The sequence below is a fragment of the Leucopleurus acutus genome, assembly GCF_964270905.1.
Source record: "Leucopleurus acutus genome assembly, chromosome: 13".
Classification (NCBI taxonomy): Eukaryota; Metazoa; Chordata; class Mammalia; order Artiodactyla; family Delphinidae; genus Leucopleurus; species Leucopleurus acutus.
This window is the reverse complement of record NC_139155.1, coordinates 17413265-17434301: the sequence shown is the minus strand read 5'-3', so window position 1 is coordinate 17434301 and position 21037 is coordinate 17413265. Positions and strand designations below refer to the sequence as shown.

General features: G+C 46.3%; 1 protein-coding gene across 3 annotated transcripts in view; it reads right to left on the bottom strand.

The window, feature by feature from the left end:
- The window catches only part of ATP8B1 (ATPase phospholipid transporting 8B1), a 113518-nt gene that overhangs the window by 47070 nt on the left and 45411 nt on the right, over nucleotides 1–21037 (bottom strand). For all 3 annotated transcript variants that reach the window (XM_082853604.1, XM_082853606.1, XM_082853605.1), the window contains exon 2: nucleotides 14854–15056. In XM_082853604.1, coding sequence (XP_082709730.1) covers nucleotides 14854–15034 — 181 coding nt within the window. In that variant the 5' untranslated portion in view covers nucleotides 15035–15056. The remainder of the gene's footprint in view (nucleotides 1–14853; nucleotides 15057–21037) is intronic.

Here is a 21037-nt window from a genome sequence, read left to right as displayed (position 1 = left end):
TATGGCTACACGATGTTGGGTGCTCCCAGGGTCACCAAGTCCTTTGATCATCACCATCCAGCAAAGAAAGTCAGCTTCGCCTGGCCTCTCATCCTCTCACAGCTGATTCTGAACTCTTGATTTATAGACAACTCTGCAACCAAAAAGTTGCATTGGTTGGTACAAGCGGCAGCAAACTAGCAGAGTTAAACAATCAAAAGTTTAGTGGCAGAAAAGAAAAAAACAAATAACCCAAGAGAGAAATGGGTAAGGGACAAATAGACCATTCATACACAGGGAAATTCAAGCGCTCTTAAATACATGAAAAGATACTCAAGTTCATCAAAAAAGAAGTACAATTCTTCAGTTACGTGCCCATTTTTATCCTATAATGGCAAAATAAACAGGCCCTCTTAGGTGGTCTCTGCGGAGAGCAATTTGGCCATATCTATCAAACTTTAACACAGACACACGCGCTGAGTGAGTGTATATATACTCTTGGATAAAGAAACAACATATCTCAGGGCTATTCAATGCATCCCTGTTTATCAGAAAGATTAGAAACAACCTAAATACCACCAAGAGCAGCTGGCTAAACCCCCACACAGTGACAGCCTACGTGGTCTGCAGAAAAGAATGAGGTGCCTTGATGTGTACTGATATCTTCAAATTACACTAAGTGATAAAAGCAGGGAGTATCTACCATGCTTTAAGCGATGTGACATACAGGATGAATGCACAATAGGAACGCAAGCATGCACACACACTTGCACACATGTGATCACGTGTATGTGTATCTGTGGGTATATAAGGGCTCATGTTTGTAAGTGTTCTTTGCGCAAGGAGTGTGTGTTTATCTCCGGAAGGACATACGAGGAATTGGTAACAGCAGCTTCTTTCTGGGAAAGGAAACTGCAGGGCTGAGACACAGAAGAGGCAGGGAGGGAGACTTCATTTTCATGCTGTACCCTTTTATCATCAGCTCTATCTGCATGTATTACCTTTGGAAAAAAATAGGTTTGCAGTTCAATTCCTTCCCTTTATAGGTTTACATATAAATCAAATACGTAAGTTGCTTGACTTTCTTATGGTCATTATGTTTAATATTTCTAAAAAATATTATTCTAAAGGCAGTGGGATGGTGGGTGGGAATAAATCAAGAGAAGACAGGAAAAGATGGAAACCTATGCAGTCACAGGTAAAAACCACATCTACATTCAACAATGAGTAAATATTAAAAATATCTCAGAATAAAGCCACACACACACACACACACACACACATACATACTGTATTCCATTCCAAATCATTCCAAGTGTCTGATTCCATTTATACACAAAGTTTGAAAACATGTAAAACTAAACTGCAGTGTTTAGGGATATATACGTAGGTGGTAAAACCATAAAGGAAATCAAGGGAGTTATTACGATAAAAATGAGGATGGAGGTTACCTCTGAGGAGGGAGCAGGAAGGGGTGGGCAGGACAGACTCGGGTGGGGCTTCAGGGGCCCCAGCAATTTCCTGGGCTGGACCTGGGTGGTACTTACACATGTGCTCACTTAATAATGATCTGTTAAACTATGTATTTGTTTTCTATGCACTTTTCAGTATTTCAAAATACAGGAAAAGGAGATCAAAAAAGAGGCAAGAATAAAAGTAGTGACAGGGCTTCCCTGGTGGCACAGTGGTTGAGAGTCCGCCTGCCGATCCAGGGGACACGGGTTCGTGCCCTGGTCTGGGAAGATCCCCCATGCCGTGGAGCGGCTGGGCCCGTGAGCCACGGCCGCTGAGCCTACGCGTCCGGAGCCTGTGCTCCGCAACGGGAGAGGCCACAACAGTGAGAGGCCCGCGTACCGCAGAAAAAAAAAAGTAGTGACAGAAGGGAACTAGCCCAGGATGCTGACAACGGCCAGAACTGAGAACAGGTGAATGAGAGGAACAATGACCCAACAGCGAGCCAGGCCAAGTTCTCCTGGGGGCTCTGGTTGGACATGACCTGGAGGGAGTCAAGTTGGAGGTGGAAGCAGATGGTATTGAGAAAAGTGTGTCCTGTCCACACCCAGCCCTGCTGCCAGGAGGGGCTCTACCTCTCTCAGGTCACGAATGCATATCGGTCACTGAGCTATATATGCGCTGGGTCCTTCCATTCTAAACTGGGTCCAGAACCATCAACAGGCCACAAGGGGTAGAACAGAAGGTGAGATTTAACAAATCATGAGATCAACCCTGCCTGGGAAAGTAAACAAAGTTCCTCCCCCTGGTGTCTTGGGATTCTGGTCTTCCTAGATTAGGCTCTACCTCTATGTACACTCACAGTCTCTAGAACATATAGATGGAGAGAACACAGGTCAGCTGTAACCATGACATGGCTTGTAGCAGTGGTCCACAGAGTGAGGGTTCCAGACCAGTGGCAGCAGCATCACCTGAGAACTTGTTAAAAATGCCAGTTCTCAGGCACTACCGCAGAACTGTCATATCAGAACTTCCAGGCATGGGCCCGACAAAGTGTTTTCACAAGCCTCCCCCGGTGATTCGCACACACACTCAAGTTTGAGAACCACTAATTTAAAATAAGGTAGAACTAGGGGTTAGCAGATGCAAACTATTACATATAGAAGGGATAAACAACAGGGTCCTACTGTATAGCACAGGGAACTATATTCAGTATCCTGAGATAAACCATAATGGAAAAGAATACAAAAAAGAATATATATACACATATATACACACACACACACACACACACACACACGTATGTATGTGTAACTGAGTCACTGCTGTACAGCAGAAATTAACACAACACTGTAAATCAACTATACTTCAATTTAAAAAAAAACAAAAAGCAAAATAAGGTAGAACTAGAGCTCATTTCAATGGAAACCATCTCTCCATCAGACAAAATCCCTACCTTGAGGAGCGCACTGTCTCTCCATGGTAGGCGGGAGAGATACCTAAACACATACAGGAGTGAAGACAATGTATAATGTGGAAGAAAATGTAAGGAAAGAGCTAAGCCCTTGGCAGGACAGGAATTCTAAGCAGCAGCAGTGAATCCGGCCAGGCTATGGTGGCATCAAGAGGTACCTTTTTGGAAGAGGTACCTCTTGAGTGGACTCTTAAAAGCTACCCCCAAATCATGCCTGTACAGCGAGAGGAGAGGGGCGAAGGGCATTCCAGGCATAAATACAACCGCAGTGGCCAAAGCACAAAGGCAGAAAACAGCCGGGCCTGGGTTCATATGTGAAGAGCTGGGTGTCAGGGGACCACAGGAAGGACAGGAGATGAGCTGAGAGCCAGTGGACTGAGTGGGCCTGGTACGGCAAGCAGAGGGCAGGGGACATCCACCGGGGGCTTCAGGATGGGAGTGGCACGGCCAGACCGTGGTTTGCCCGGGTCACAGTAGGAGCAGTGCACAGGATACATTTGAAGGGAAGAAGTCTAAAGGCAGAAGACAACTTCAGTCACGGAAGGGAGAGTTGATGAGAGCCTGACCCAGGGCTAAGGGGACAGAAATGGGGAGAAGACAGATTCAAGAGCTATAGGACAGCTGACTGAATGGGGGCAAGAACGAATGGGGAATAAAAATGAAATCAGGAGAAAGACAAACAGCATATGATATCACTTCAATGTGGAATCTAAAAAAATGATACAAATGAACTTATTTACTAGACAGAAGTAGACTCATAGACATAGAGACAAACCTGTGGTTATCAAAGGGGAAATGTGAGGGAGGGATAAATTGGGAATTTGGGATTAGCAGATACACACTACTATATATAAAATAGATAACCAACAAGGACCAACTGTATAGCACAGGGAACCATATTCAATAACTTGTATTATAATAACTTATAATGGAAAAGAATCTGAAAAATAATATGTAAACATATATATCGGAATCACTCTGCTGTACGGCTGAAACATTGTAAATCAACTGTATACTTCAATAAAAATATATATAAATTTAAAAAATAAAATAAAAATAAGAAAAAAGTGACCCCAGGATCCTACTTTGGGTGACTGGATGAACAGAGGTGCCACAGATGAGCTAGAGAACTTAAGAGGTATCCATCCAGTTGGGGGGACAATGCATTTTCAGATCTGGTGAACTGAAGACCCCCATAGGACACAAGGGTGGAAACGTCCATCCAGGAGCTGTAGAAACCAAGCTGGAACTCCAGGCTGAGGTTCAGGTCAAAGACACAGATCTGAAGGTCCTCAACACTCAGACGTTAGTTGAAGTCATGAGAGTGAATGGATTACACAGGAAGGGAGTATGGAGGCAGAACAGGAGGGGCAGGAAGCGAGCTGCCCGGTAAGATGGGCATAGATGCCCAATGATTTGGTGATCACAAAACCACACTGGTGACCTGACTGAAATACATTTCTTCTGGATGAGAAACTAAAGGGGAGCTGGGCTCATCAGGAGGTGTTTTTTAGGAGGGGGAGACTGAAGGGACCAGGAGAGAGGGCGTTAGGAAACAGGAAGAGAGGGGATGGATGGCTGATGGTAGGGGAGCGTAGAGCAGGCGGGATGGCTTCAAGGTGAGGGGCAGAGAAGGATAAGCGAGGGTTTGAACAGCTTTGAGTTTCTTGACTTACGAAGCACCCTCCGGAGAGCGGTGACAGTTTGAAAAGCTTTTGAGAAAATGGGAAAGGCACGAAGTATGGGCAGGTAAGAGGCCAGAGTCAAGATTTTATCGAGTTTATCTGCTTGACTGTGTGGTGTTTGTAGCCTTCAGCTCTGTTGCTCCCCATTCCCACCACCAAGTAAAAGAAAAAGAGAAACTCAAAAACTGATAGACTGAAGGCAAAGCAAAAGGCCAAATGCTGCTGTTTGCTTGTGGAAAGAAAAGAAAAAACACACAACTTCACTCTTGTTCACACTTGCTACGCAAGGTGTGGACCAGGTGTATCACCTGACATCCAGTTAGAAATGCACAATTTCAGGCCATGCTCCAGACCTGGCACCAGAAGGGCATTCTCACAAGATCCCCAATGAATTCCTATGCACCTTGACATGGGATGAGCTGCTCTTGATTCTACTGGAATCCGGGCTTTTATCTGGATGCTGAGGGCTCCACCCCCAGGGATTTTTGCATTAGACTGGGGTGAACCCAGCAAAGGTCTCAGGTGATCCTAATCTGCAGGCAAGGCTGCTATCCACTGCTCAAGAGCAGCATTTCCCAGCCTTTCTCCTGCCTCCATCACATCCATCTGAGGGTGACAAACCCTCCTTACAGCACACCTTGTCACTGAAGCAATACACTGCAGGGTATGAACAAGGTAGGACTTTAGATTTTAAAATAAATGCCCCTCTCCTCATTGAAATCTTTATTCTCATGGTGCTTTCCAAACTTGAATGTGCCTACTAATCACCTGGGGTCTTTGTTAATAGATTCTGATTGGCTGATCTGGGAAGAGCCCAAGGTTCTACATTTAATCAGAACCCTCGTGAGGCCAACTGGTAGACCTTGCTTGAAGAGCAGGTGCACTAGTGGATTAGATGGACTATTCTGTGATGTGAGGTTGAACCTGGTGGAATTCTCCCCTTGCCTCACTCCAGACCTACTGTATCAGCGCCTCCAGGGGCTGGGTCCAGGCACCTATGGAGTTTTAAAACCTCCCCATGTGATTCTAATGCATCAGCAGGATTAAAACCCCCTAGAGTTACGGACTTCCCTGGTGGCACAGTGGTTAAGAATCCGCCTGCCAATGCAGGGGACGCGGGTTCAATCCCTGGTCCGGGAAGATCCCACATGACGCGGAGCAACTAAGCCCGTGTGCCACAGCTACTGAGCCTGCGCTCTAGAGCCCGCGAGCCACAACTACTGAGCCCACGTGCCACAACTACTGAAGCCCGCGTGCCTAGAGCCCGTGCTCCGCAACAAGAGAAGCCACCGCAATGAGAAGCCCGCGCACCGCAACGAAGAGTAGCCCCCACTCGCCACAACTAGAGAAAGCCCATGCGTAGCAACGAAGACCCAACGCAGCCAAAAATAATAAATAAATTTATATATATATTTTAAAAAACCCTAGTTAGTGTCCTCCTAAGGTGACTTCTATCATTAAACACCTACTTTAGAGACTCAGGTTCCAAAGTGGCACCAGGAAAGCAATAGCTGAGTTGGGTGTCCATGAGCAAAAGAGCTTCTCACTTGAGGTTCAGTCATAAATGACACTGCTCAAAGCAAGTTCTATAAAGCGAGACAACGCAGTCTCAACACCCGCTCCGTCATTACAAATCACTCAGCCAGGAACACCCCACACAGCCTTTCGTTTACAAGCCACCAGTTCCTGCGGCGTTCTTAAGGCTGCTGTAGTTCTTAAGGCTGCTGTGGTGGAAGGAAGCTTATGGCTGATTAGAGAAAGAAAATAAGCAGCCAAGTAGAATCTCCACATGGGGTGTGGGTCAAAAATTCCAAATGCATCAAATGAAGTGGAAAATAGGGCTCCTCAGCATGTTTCCTGAATTCCCTAGGATTTCCGTATTTTAATGGACTAGCTTAATCTGTTTTTTGATTCCAGATAAAAATTCACGGATGCTCTAAAGATCAACACCCTTAAATCTGTACTTTTATCTGAAGATATCACTTTCACCAGCGATCTAGCTGCCCTTGTTCTGTTGATGCCACATCTGGTCCGAATGTATGCTCTAAGAGAGAACTTCCTCTCTGTGTTCTGATGCTCTTGTGGTGATATCTTTAAGCCTTAACGATTAAACAGTCCACCTTAAACACTGTCGACCAATGATCATTTCGCCCCTGAACAGGATTTTGATCAATGAAATTCTGAGTTGGAAAAGATTTTTTAAACAAATGCAGTTTTATATTTTCAAGCACAGAGAGCCACCCAACCCCGTCAAGAAGACAGATCTTTGGGGGTGCGCTCTCAAGGAGAGAGAGAGGTGCGTGTCTAGCCTGCCAGCTGCTTGCAGGCATGTGCTTCAGAGGTGCCTAGAAGTGGTCCTGCAAGTGGTTTAGCATCGCCTGCACAATCTTCCTCACAGTATTATTTGGCTTTCAACAAAAAACAAAAAGATAAATGACACTAAAGCCTCTGTCTGAATCATCTCCAATTCCAAAGCTGTAGAATCAGAATTATTCAGTTCTCCTGGACATTAGTCGCATGTCTTTGCTAACTTCACAAGCACAGACGGTATGCAAACTGGGCAAATGTGTACTCCAGGAGCCCAGGGTCGAGGGCGGGGGGTGCCTGTGTGCTTATGGAGGGGCTCCTCTCCTAAAACTGAACTCACCTCTCCCTAAGAATACCCAGTCCGGGAACTAAAGTTCAGCGCTATTACCGCATGCTTAGGAATTTAAAATTCTAACGGTTCCCAGGGACGATGCTGCACCATTCTTGGTCACTTCTTACTTCATCCTATATTTCTAAGCTGCCAGCTACCCAGCAACACAAGTGGAATTCCTACAAATATCCAGAACTGGTCAAGTTCAAAACCACCACCCTCTCCTTGACCTACAAGGGGCTCCCCCCACCACTACTTATCCCCACAAACAGCTCTGTTATTCACTGAGGCAGAAGGCACCTTCTAAAGGCAGCTGCAACAGTATCTCCAATCCTGCAACGTGACCTTGTTACCCCTCCATCAAGAAGAGGTGTCTAATTTCCTTTCCCTTGAATCAAGGCTGGCCTCAGTGACTCTTCTGTAACCAAGAGCAGGTAGCACAAGGGATGCTGCATGAATTCTGTGACCAGCTTCTACTCTGATGTCTTGGGACACTGGTTCTCCAGATGGTCCCTCTAGAATGCTCCCATGGCAGCCCAGCGTTATGCTGGGAGAAGCCCAGCCACGTGGAGGTGCTCCCACTGAAAGACCCAGTTGAGCCTTTGAGTTACCAGCTCAGATGCCAGACATAGGAGTAAAGAAGCTTCCAGATGATTCCAGGCCCCAGTCACCTCAGCTGTTCATCTCCATAGCTGAGGGCCCAGATATCTTAGAGCAGAAACAAGTCATCTCTGCTGTGTCCTATCTGAATTCCTGACTCAGAGAATCTGTGAACATTGTGAAATGGTCATTTTATGCCAGTAAGTTGAGATTGTGTTTTATGTAGCAATAGATAACTGGAATATCCACTGGGTGTAGGGCGGGGTGGTGGGCAGCTAAGCCAGAAATTATTCCTCAGGCATCCTTTGCCCTTGACCCTCCCATCTAATGGGATTTGTGAATGTCAAATCCCTAACATGTCATGATCTGTCCCCTTCTCTGCATCCTGGCCATCTTGGTTTTGATCCTCACTTAGATTATTATCTACTCCCTTCTCCCCACTGCTGCCAATGTAGGATTTCTAAACAAATGTATGTACCCAGTGTATATTTATTGAGTGTCTATTACGTGCTCTGATGGAACAGATATGGCCTCAATTCTCATGAAGCCAACCGTCTACTGGGGAAGCTTCATCCCTACTTCACGCAGTCATCCAAGGACATAATCATTAATGCCCGCAGGGTATGAAGGAAAGTGCAAGGGGCTCTGAGACCAGACAACAGGGGTCTGCTCCAGGCTGGGGGTCAGAGAAAGCTTCTTTAAGGAAGTGATGCCTATATCAAGCCCTGAAGGGTGAGAAGGAGATGGCCACAGAGAAGGGGGCTGCTCTGGTCGTGGGGAAGAGTGGATGGAAAGTCGTGGAGGAGGCAAAGACTTGCTTGAACCAGGGACTGAGCGTAGAACAGGGTGAATGGGACGTGTGAATAAGCCTGCAAGTTGCAGGCAGCCAGCCAGCCAGCTCGGCTGGGAGAGGAAGATGGGGCCCAATCACACGGGCCTGAGCCGCCAAGGAAAGGAGATGGAATCAGATGCCAGTGCAGTGCCGTCTTTTGCCACCATGGAGATCGGACTGAGAGGAGGAAACATAGCTACGGAGCAGCTGTGGTGGGAGGAGACCGCTGCTGCACTCTCAGCTGTGTTCCTTTCAGCCTGAACTGCTGGCATGGCTCCCTGAGGCCCTCAGGAAAGGGGCCAAACTCTTCAGCACGGCCACTGCCCCACTCCATCACTGAGCTCCAAGAATCACTCGAAGTTCCCTGAACTCTCAGCCCCTTGGAGCTTTCCTGCATGCTGCGTCGGCCTGGTAGGCCCTGCCCCTGAGACCACGGGGACCAATTTGCCTCTCACACTTATTCAGGACTCAGCGCAGGTGTCCTCACCTCCAGGAAGCCCTCCTTGACCAGAGAAGGCCTCTGAAGCGCTCACCTGGTTCCCTATTCATATCTCTGTTGGAGCCTCCGATGCTGTCAGTCACCAACACCCACCGAGCCTCCATGACAAATGCCCCCCACGCCTGCTGCCCTGACACCAGCTCAGAATAAGACAGATTGGACCTTGGGTCCTTGGAGCACTTGCAGCTTTAGCTGGAAGATGGGTAATGTACAATCAGCATAAAATAGAAACCAGTCGTTTCTAAGTTACAATGTGATGGGTGCTGAAATGGACGGGAGTGAGATTATTAATCCTCTGCTCAGAACATCTTCATTCCCCCAGGCTGAAGTCCAGCTCCTCCACGTGCCACAGGCACGCCACCCTCCCTCCTGCCACAGAGCCTCTGGATGTGGTCCCCTATTCGGGAGGGTCCTTCCTCTCCCCGCCCCTAGTTAACTCTTCTTCATCTGTCACTTGACAGCATGGGCATGCCTTTCCACAAGGAAGCTTTCCCTGACCCCCATCCAGGGCAGACTCTTTTGTCACAGCTCTTGGAGCTGAACCACAGGTCAATCCATTAAAAGACCAAGTCACTGCATGAGCGAGACATTTTTTGCAAACTTTAGCTTTGTTCCTGTCCCTCTGTGTGTGCGTGGGTGGACTTTTCCATAACTACAGCTCTCTGTCTTCTCTGTATGAAGACTCTTATGCCTTGCCCCCGCCCCCCCCCCGGCAGGTGTGCTGAACTATCGGAGACCCAGTCTAAGGTTTTATCTGAGAACCCACTGGAGCCTAGGAAAGCCTGAGGGTGGGGTCAGCATAACTGCCCACAGATTTGCAAAAAAAAGAGAAGGCTGGAGAAGCCTGTACTAACAGGAAAGGTTTATAAGATGGCAGAGGCAGGGATGACACTGAATCACCAGAACGCTCCTTAAATATGTGGGCAAACTCATTGCTGGGAAATTAACTGTTCTTCAGCCCATCCATCTCTCCTCTCCATCCATCCACCCATTCCCTCTGCGTAGATGTGGGGATGGAAGGATCCATTAAAATGAGTGACTCAGCAGCTTCAGCCTGGGGGGTGGTCCAGGGGAATCTGAATATCCCAAAAGGAAGTGGAAGGGTCAAGAAGAAGATCTGACGATGGAAAGACGAGAGAGGAGATGACGGGTGGGGGTGACAACAGCTAATATTTATAGAGTATTTACTGCATGCCTGAAACTGTTCTCATTCCTTTACATTTGTTTTCTGACTTAATCCTCACAACCACCCAATGAAGTAGGTACTCACATCATGTCCATTTTACAGATGGGGACACTGAGGTAGAGAGAGAGGAAGTCCTTTCCTCAAGGTTACACAGCTAGAAAGTGGTGACGCCAAGGCTGAAATCCACACAGCCCGTGCCCAGCATCCTCCCTCTTCACCACCGTGCACACTGCCTCTCGGGGTCATGTACAGAGATGCGGTACATGAAGTGGAGTAAAGGGGGTTCGCTTGCCAAAGGCAGGCCTGTAGACAGAGAACAAAGGATGACCTGGAATGGGAACATTTTAAGGGTGGAAGGAAGAGCAGCCAGAGGAAGGAGAAACAGGAGGAGTACTGAGACGAGAAGGTGTCATCACCTGCCGGGGAGGCCAGCGTTTACTGAAGGAGAGACTTTCAAAAAGGTCAAGCGCTTCAGAGCAAACAGAGGTGGGAAGAGAATGGTTGACAAAAAGCTCACTGGACTTGGCACTGGGGTTCTTGGTGATCTTTAAGACAATGTGTCCCACAGGGAGGTGGGACAGCCCACAGAGGGGAAGGACCGGGGGAACGGGTGGATGTGATGGTAGAGAAATGGGTTTTCAGAAGCTTGGGCATGAGAACGGGAGACAGGACAGCAGCCAGAGGCAGAAAGCAGGATTCAGGTAAGAGTTTGCTGTAGGACAAGCGGTGAGTGTATTTGTAAGCCAGCCAGCGCGGAAAGAGGGGAGAGTTAACTGACAGAGCAACGCTGCCAACAAGGTAGGACACAGCTTTCTCATTCCATCCGCAGGCTCACAAGAGCGAGCCAGGGCGCACTAAGGCAGAGCACTTACTGATTCCCAAGGACTTCGTCTCTAAGCTGGTTCCCGACTGGCACAGAATTACCCAGGGAGTTGACCTGGGGACACCAGGATGGTGGAGGGGTAAGCTACACAAACAAACCAGAAAAGCACCTAGAGTCAAGGAATTCTAGAGTCAAGGAGTTTTAGGAACCTGTGGCTAAATAAAATTAAACTGGCTTCTTTAAAGTCTAAACTTTCTTGCATCATTTTCTGCTAATGGGCAACCTTAAACTCCAATTAAAGGATAAAGAATTCTGAGTTTCTGGTCTCAGGGACCACAGAACCTTTGTGTCTGGGAATGTCTGGCAGAACTACTGTTTCTCAGAGCACATTCTGGGATATACCGTTCTTGTGTGTTCGGGAAATGAGAATGTTCATTCCATCAGATGGAAACATCCCCACTCGTTTTTGTCACCGGTTGCCCAAACCAAGGGTAAAGGGACTTTAGTAAAATCTGTGGGCTTCTTTCTTCCTTCATGGCACATTCTAACAGCAGGCTTACACCCGTTCTCAATTCTCACAGCACACAAGAAACGTCCTTCCACTGAAACGCACTTGCAATGGTCTCTCAAAACACTGGCTTACCAAAGCTCAGTGGGGCTAAAGCATCTTTAAAAAAAAAAGAAAACCAATTTTCTGCACTAAGATATGGTTAAAGGACTTCCCTGGTGGTGCAGTGGTTAAGAATCGGCTTGCCAATGTAGAAGACGCGGGTTCGAGCCCTGGTCTGGGAAGATACCACACGCCGTGGAGCAACTAAGCCCGCGCGCCGCAACTACTGAAGCCCGGGCGCCTAGAGCCCATGCTCCGGAACAAGAAAAGCCACCGCAATGAGAAGCCCGTGCACTGTAACGAAGACCCAATGCAGCCCCCCCGCCAAAAAAAAAAAAAGATACGGCTAAAAAAATGAACATGGTTCACACATTTTTAGACATTGCTCTGCTGTAATAGGCCTGGGTCCCCAGTGTCACTCAACTGGATGGTACTTCGCAGAGTGACTCACGCTCCAGTGCTCTAAAGAAGTGAATTCTTTGAAGAAAACTGTCCTTCACGTAAAATGTCAAGACAGACAGATTATAGTTAAAAAGGAAAGTCAGAGTGACACTGACCTTCACTGGGAAAATGCCCAAGTTAGAATATGGGAGAAAAATTAAAAGAGGGGAAGACGGATGCAGAGAAAGAAGGGAGGAAGGGGTGGGGGGGGGGGGAGAGGAAGCAGAGCGGCCGTAAGGGACACAGGGCAGACGAGGGAACGGAAGTAAAGAGGTCTAGCACTTAATAAATGCCCTCTCTGTGTTTGGAAAGGGCACACAGAGGTGTTAGAACAATAATATGTTTTTGGAATTCCCGGGCAATCCAGGGGTTAGGACTCGGCACTTTCACTGCTGGGGCCTGGGTTCAATTCCTGGCCGGGGAACTAAGATTCCGCAAACCGCGCAGCAAGGCCAAAAAGAAGTTAATAATAATGATAATAATTTTTTTTTTTTTCCGGTACGCGGGCCTCTCACTGTTGTGGCCTCTCCCGTTGCGGAGCACAGGCTCCAGACGCGCAGGCTCAGCGGCCATGGCTCACGGGCCCAGCCGCTCCGCGGCACGTGGGATCTTCCCAGACCGGGGCACGAACCCGTGTCCCCTGCATTGGCAGGTGGACTCTCAACCGCTGCGCCACCAGGGAAACCCGATAGTAATGTTTTTTAAAGTCACAGGCAAAGTCACTTGACAAGGCTTTTTGAAAACCACCAAATTCCCCTAGAAATATAAACCACCACTGGAAAAGACAAGTCTGAAGAAGTCCGAGCTCCCTCAATGCCTGTGCTCTGGGGGTAGAAATCTACAAGAAACATGACCTGTGAACTGAACGACCAGAAAGTGCCCAGGGCAGCAGCATGTGAAGGCAGAGGTGGAAAAAAACAGAGGTGAGAGTTCCCGCCCACTACGTGCCCCTCTGACATTTCCGAAGGCACCCAACCCCATCCCCTGGCCTTGTCCCGGACCACACATCTGATAACATGGACGCAAGCACCAACAGCAAAGTTCACCCCTAGAGAACTGCAGTGTCAGCTCATCAGATACCCACACGTGGTAGAGATATGAAACTCAGCAGCACGGTGGGAGAAGGAATGAGGAAGAAACACATTATTACTATTTCGGCGATCAGCTAGAACTCCCCGTGCTAACTCGTCAGGCTACTTCAGCCTGAACGATATCCAGTCTGGACGTGTTATGACAGACGCCACATTCCTGTTCAGATTGGCAGTGATTCCATTGCACGGTAGCTCCATTATCCTGATTGTAGTGCCTTCTGCGTCAAGGCAGAAAGCACTTATACTCAATAGCTGAAAATTACAGCCAGAAATCCACAGTAAGATCTGATAATTCTAAATGTTTGATATGGAAAGCTGAGGATGGGAAAACAATAGACTTGAGACAGTGGCCTTCCCAGGTTTTGAAGCCTGCAGTGGCAGGGGGCCCTTGTGGTACATGCACGTCCCCACACAGAAGAGCAGAAGACAGGCACCATCTGACCAGAGAGCAGGAAGAATCATTACATAAGTAGGATTTCACGCTGTGTCACTTTTTCTACAGGTGAAACCTGTTGGGGGAAAAAAACCAGCTTAACAGGCAGCAGAATCCTGGAGGGAGAGACGGGCAGGGAGTGACATAAGGAAAGCAGGCTTCTGGCAGGCCTGGAAGGGCAGATCAGCAATGACAGAGGCTCTGGGGAAACCAGATAAAACCAGAGGTTATTCTGATTGAGGCTGGGGAGAGGTGTATGTGGAGAGTCAGAAATAGAACAATTTCCTGGAGATTTCTGTGAATGGGAAACTGAAGTTATTTAGCTGGAATGCATGGGACCGTGGAGGAAAACATTTTCAACCTGAAATCTGAAGCAGATCTGGGGTCTAAAGAGGAAAGGATCAGCTTCCACATGGAGCAAAGGAAAAAAAGAACACCCGTGTTTGCCGGGGTGGGAGAACCAGCAGGGAATGAAACAGAAAAGCCACAAGGGAAAAAGCAACATCATGCAAGTCAGCTACGTTCTGTTACCCTAAATGACAGACTGTCTATGGCCATTTTCAAGAAACATCAGTAACGCTGAGTAGTTTTGACAGAGACTGTATGACTCACGAAGCCTGAAATATTTACTACCTGGCCCCTGACAGAAAACGTTTGCCAATCCGTGGTCTAGACCCTGCCTTGAAGCTGCCCTGATTCTAGGCGGGGAGCACAGTCTGCTGCATCACAGGCTACTCGTGGCGAGCGGAGACCCATAATTTTTTTTTTTTAACTGGAGAGTCAAAACCCTTTTATATTCACAAATGACTGAACCAAAGGTATGGTGACTCCAAGGTTCTTGGGTGTGGTAACAAGCAAATTCTTCCACACTCAGCTTCCTTCTAAATGTATAGGCACGAAGCAAGACCTTCTATTTGCTCTGCAGAACTTGTCAGCTACGGTCCACCAGCCCTACCACACCGATGACAATGTGTACTTTTCCAAGCGCTTCAAGTTTCATCTGAAGCTAAGAGAAGGAAGATGCCTCCTGGACCATCTGTCCTTTGCACCTGTTGCCACTGCCCTTGTGAGGACGGACAAGTACCTCATTGCCAGGTCCCAGCGTGTTACCTTTTTTGAATGGCTCCCGGTTTTCCTCTGCTTCTCTGTTAACTCGATTCTGCTCTGGTTCCACCGCAGGCCCCTGGTCTTCAAGTTCATCTTCTGTTTCATCATCACTGTAAGGGACCACTTCGTCATTAGGCTGAGAATCCTCCTCAAATGTCGTTTCTGAGTCTCTTTCTGTATTCATTCTGCTGGCAAATTGGAACTACCTGGTTTAAAAGAAAGGGAAACCAGAGTGAAACATGGCTCATACCCAGTTTTTGGTTGAATTCTGCCTGCATTCGGTTACAACGCTTTTTTTTTTTTTTTTTTTTTTTTGCGGTATGCGGGCCTCTCACTGTTGTGGCCTCTCCCGTTGCGGAGCACGGGCTCCGGACACGCAGGCTCAGCGGCCATGGCTCACGGGCCCAGCCGCTCCGCGGCATGTGGGATCCTCCCGGACCGGGGCACGAACCTGTGTCCCCTGCATCGGCAGGCAGACTCTCAACCACTGCGCCACCAGGGAAGCCCCAGTTACGCTTTTAACAGAACCTGACTTACTAACATGGAAATATGCCTGAATAATGATCCCAAAGTTCAAATTATCATGCAAATAACAACAAAACCATTCATTATTGATTAAATGCTTGGGTGAGAATTTACAACTGTCATGTAGCTGCAAACTTTCTTTTTTTAAGGGTATACAGGCTTTAAGGTTGTGTTTCAAATCGTGGGTCTCTACCCAGCAAAATTAATTTAATTGGTTCACAACCAACATTAAAATAAAGTGAAACAGATTTTAAAATATCAGAGTACAGCACTCATAAAAAGAGTCAGTACTGTTTGGGGAACAGTTTTACAAAACAGACACATATATACATTTATTTGCACTGTGGGTCTTAATGGAAATGAATTTCTTTTGGAAATTGTGGATTGCTGGCAAAGTTTGCACTGTGGGTCTTAATGGAAATGAATTTCTTTTGGAAATTGTGGATTGCTGGCAAAGTTTGTCCTAAGATATCTGGTTTCTGCTAACGCTAATATTCTGAGCTTTTCCTCTGTGATGCATTTAAATACAAGCTTAGGTCCTCAAACTTTACTAATGACTTCTTGAAAGCACATCCTAGCCTACTGCCTAACTGCCACCACCCACTCCCTATATTTAAAATTTGTTGTTTGTGTATACACCACTGTATAAAGTGACACTTTATAAGTGCCAAGTACAACCTCAGTTATATTTATATTAGGAAAATATTTACACTAATACCCCAGGCTTTGTGAGGACAGACATACAGCCTGGCATTATTTACATAAGCTTCATACCGACATGCACTCATTATCATTAATAAAGGCAGCTCACATTTATTTAGTGTTAACTGCGTGCGGGGCTCCGCATGAAATGCTTTATAAACATGGCTCCTTGAAATGCCCTATACCACCCTAGTGAAGGTGGTATTGTTATTTGTACTCTATAGAGGAGAAAACCAAACCTTTGCAACGCTGGATAACTTGTACAATAATTACTGAAATTTTGAAGCAAGAGCAATTGCTTTCCAAGGAGACATCTTTTATATTCTACGTTTATGTTACAGTTCGTTAGATATTTTCATCAAGTGTTAGTTGCCTTGAGTGGAACCATTTCGCTGGCTGCATGCTTTATACCCAATCTAGCATCTTGAACATCTAAATTTTTATAACCATAGGTGTACATCTAGGAAATGTTCAAATACTTATGTGAGGAATTTGTCCAATATTATTTAAAACAAAACCCAGAAGCAACGTGGATATCCAGTGATTAGCAACTGTGTAAATAAATGGTGGCATCTTCACACAGTGGGACAGCGCAAAACAAGTTAGATCACGGTGGGACAAGTTTTTAATGACGCTGCAAAAACCCAAACACATTTAGTTGAAAGGCGAGTTAACAATCCACATGTACAGAATAGTCCCAGTTATTCGCAGACATTTATTCATTTCCCCAAATTTCAACAACTGCCGTGCGTGATTCTCAGTGAGATGATGCATGGAAAGGGCTCGATTTGGTATTTAGCCTAGAAAGTACTCAAACGTCAGTCGCTGTTATTGTTAACAATTATTTCCGTAATTAGAAAAACTGTGTTTTATAATAACAAATGGAACAGTGTGGGGAATCTATCCCTGTTGCCTTTTCCATCTCCAAAAATCACTTCTAAAATGCATCTGCCCCTCACTGGGAAGTAAAATATTAGACTATTACAAAACATGGTTATACTTAAGCACAGGCGTATTCACAGTTAAAACCTTTAGTTGCCAAGTAAAACATTTTTCCTCTCTCCCAATTTTCTGCGGGTTAGTAAATGACTATTTCTTGGGATTTTACATGTGTTTAATTGGCCCTACTTGTGGTTTTATGCTTTAGCTAATATTTTAATATAATCCTTAAAAAATTCCCAAACTCTCAAAGGCAGACTTTCACCAGAAATTTTTCACAACAAACATAATAAAAGTGGTGACCATTTATTGAGCACCTACTATCTGTCAAGCAGGAAAACCCTGTGAGGGAGATGTTATCTACCCATCTTTCAGATAAGGAGACTGAGGCTCAGCTAGTAAGTGGCAGAGTTAGTATCTAATCTCTCCATTACAGGGGCATAGAAAATACTGAAAAGTCTGAAAGCATCATAGAGAAAGTTTCTTTATTGTAGTACATATACACAACTAAATTTACCATTTTAACCATTTTTAAGTATCCAGGTCAGTGGCATTATGATCATTTTGTTATCATTATTGCCAAGCGTCTCTGTGCTTATTTCCCATGTTAAAGTTGGACCCAGGGGGACTTCTCTGGTGGCAGTGGTTAAGAATCCACCTGCCAATGCAGGGGACATGGGTTCGAGCCCTGGTCCGGGAAGATCCCACATACCGTGGAGCAACTAAGCCCATGCGCCACAACTACTGAGCCTGCGCTCTAGAGCCCGTGAGCCACAACTACTGAGCCCACGCACCTAGAGCCCGTGCTCCGCAACAAGAGAAGCCACCGCAATGAGAAGCCCGCACACCACAACGAAGAGTAGCCCCTGCTTGCTGCAACTAGAGAAAGCCCACATGCAGCAACGAAGACCCAACGCACCCAAAAATAAATAAATAAATTTTAAAAAAATTGGATCCAGGGAATTCCCTGGCGGTCCAGTGGTTAGGACTCCATGCTCTCACTGCAGAGGGCCTGGGTTCAATCTCTGGTCAGGGAACTAAAATCCCACAAGCCACATGGTGCGGCCAAAACAAACAAACAAACAAAAAAAAGATTGAAGATGGAATCCAGTCCGAATCCAGTCCTTCGAGGTTGAAGGAGCAGACAAACAAAAAGGAAGAGATTTACAACCACAAGCATGGGATTCAAAGAAAGCAAACCACTGCACAACCAAGCAACTCACCAGCCGAACACCTGCCACAGGCCAGATCTGGGCGGCTGACTTGGAAGGCTGGGTGGGGACCTCTAAGCTGAGCAGGAAGTTCTTTGCTGTATGTACGTGAGTGTAATGCAGACACTCACGGAATAGTTTAGCTCTGCCATCTTAGGCTACCAAAGAAAAGTTAGCTAGAAATCATTTCTTGGAAGCCCTAGGTGACATAAAGCAGCTTTCCAAGTCTAAACCATGATCTCTGTAAAGCAGGCACTACACACATGGATTTGGAAACTTTGTAATGTCTCTTCCCATCACTCCAGCACGTCACAGACACCTGTGCATTTATTCAACCTCCACTGAGCACCTGCTCGGTGCAGACTGCTACCGGAGGCACTGGGAACCAAACCATCGTCCAAGTTATTGAGGGATACGGGTAAGTAAATTATGTGTGACAGCCCCAGGACACAGCAAGGCCTGTCATTTCTCCCCAAACACATTCCTCCAACCCATGTCCTCCTCTCCGTCTCCACAGCCACCACCCTAGTGCAGGCACCACCATCTCTCTCCTGAAATACTGCAGGTGGAGTCTAACAGGACTTCCCACCATCCACTTCCACCCGGCCACCAGAGTCATGCCACTCTCCTGCTTAGACCCTTCCTATGGGTTATGGACTGAACTGCCTCCCCCTAGAATTCAAAGATTGAAGCCCTAACCCTCAACGTGACTGTGTTTGAAGATAGGGCCTTTAAAGAGGTGACTGAGGTTAAATAATGTTATACGGGTGGGGCCCCAATCCGACGGGTCTCACGTCCTTATAAGAAGAGGATAAACCACCCAGGAGCTGTCTCTTTCTGCACGTGCACAGAGGAAAGGCCATATGGGGATGCTGCAAGATGGCAGCCAAGGAGAGAGGCCTCTCCAGAAACCACACAGGAGGCACTTTGGACTCTGTCCTTTGGAGACTTACAGTCTAGACAGGAGTCAGCAAATTACAGCCTGAGGGCCAGATTTGGCCAACCGTCTGTTTTTGTAACTAAAGTTTAGGACACATCCTTGCTCTTTCCTTTATGTACTGTTTATGGCTAATTTTGCACAACAGAAGAGTTGAATAGCTGTGATAGACACCGGATGGCTTCAGAGGCTAAAATATTTACCATCTGGCCCTTCACAGAAAAAAAGTCTGTTGACCCCTGAACTAAAAGAAAAGATAATAAGAGACAGCAACAAAAGAAGTGGTCAATATCAAATGCCCATGGTCACATAAAATCATTATTGACCCGGATAAATCATGCATGCTTTGGGAATGTGAAATAAACCACCAGGTGTAGTGGTGGGGAAATGTCCCTAAATCGTACAGTTGCCCTATTGATTGGGAATGGTACTATTTCAACTGCTGCATAGCTGTTTAACTAGAAAAGACACGCAATTCCAAACGCCTGAGGTAACAACACACCCGTTTCCTGTGAGGAAGCTGTGGTCACGCATCTGCCAATACCCAGTTCAATGCAGTATTTCATCATTAATCCATGTGCTTATAATCTCGACATTGGATATAAATGTGAATAAATATTAGAGCAAGGAAGCAAAAGATTTATCAGGATTTTTAAAAAGTCATCAATGTGATTTAGCATTCAAGGATTCTTCTGGTCACATGATCTTAGGGAAATGTCCTCAGCTCTTGGTCAGGCTGAAAAGCAGCGTGATTAATTGGAAAGAACACAGGTCTGGATTCAAACGACGGCCCTACTGTTCACCACTTTATTACCATTTTGGAAGCTCATTTTTCTCATCTGTTAAAAAAAAGGGCGGAGGAGGAAGATGCCTTATTTCCCATCCTGCCTTCTGCAGTATTCAGCCGTCTTGGTCATAAACCCCAGAAGACAGGAGGGGTAAACGGCAGGATTTCCAAATCTGAACCGCTAACGTCTATCACTTGCCATCTTTAGATAATTGGCTCTGAAATGCTTGTGAAGTGAATGAATTCATGAAATTCTCTGTTCCCTTTGTGGAGGAGGGGGTCTGAAGGAGAGAGAGGGAAACGCAGGCACAAAGAAATACCTTTCTGCCTTTGCAAGAAAACTCTGAAGTCAGAAGTAATGAAAGCACAAACTTCTGTTGCTATCACAAGGTTGCTAGATTCAAATGAAGGGAAAGGAGGAACGAAAAAAGTTGAGTTCTGCCACTGCTAGGGTCTGATCTGTACACATAACACAACTCAGAGGCTGGGGAAGGCCAAGAGTCCCCGATCAATGATATCCCTGGGGTATAAACTGATTCATGTCCGGGATGACTCCAGCCTAAGCAGGAAGTAAGATTCACAATATTCATTTTTGTTCATTCTTCATCATCTTTTTTATGGCTCTTTAAAGTCCTCAACAAGAAAGGGTATTTCTGAAATGGAATTTTCCTCATTTCATTTGCCTATTTTTATTATTATTATTATAGATAATGCAAAGTATTTAACATGTCTCACGATATAATAAATTTGTGTATTATATTTCTATATGCTCTATGTTATCTATGCATGTTTTAGTTATATGTTTCATACTAAATATAATAAATTACAACTCTGGGGGACTTCCCTAGTGGTCCAGTGGGTAAGAACCTGCCTTCCAATACAGGGGATGCAGGTTCAATCCCTGGTTGGGGAACTAAGATCCCACATGCCGCAGGGCAACGAAGCCCGTGTGCCACAACTAGAGAGCCCACGTGCCATGACTAGAGAGCCCTGTGCCACAACTAGAGAGCCCCCATGCTGCAACTACTGAGCCCATGCACTCTGGAGCCCACACACCACAACTAGAGAAGCCCACGTGCCACAACT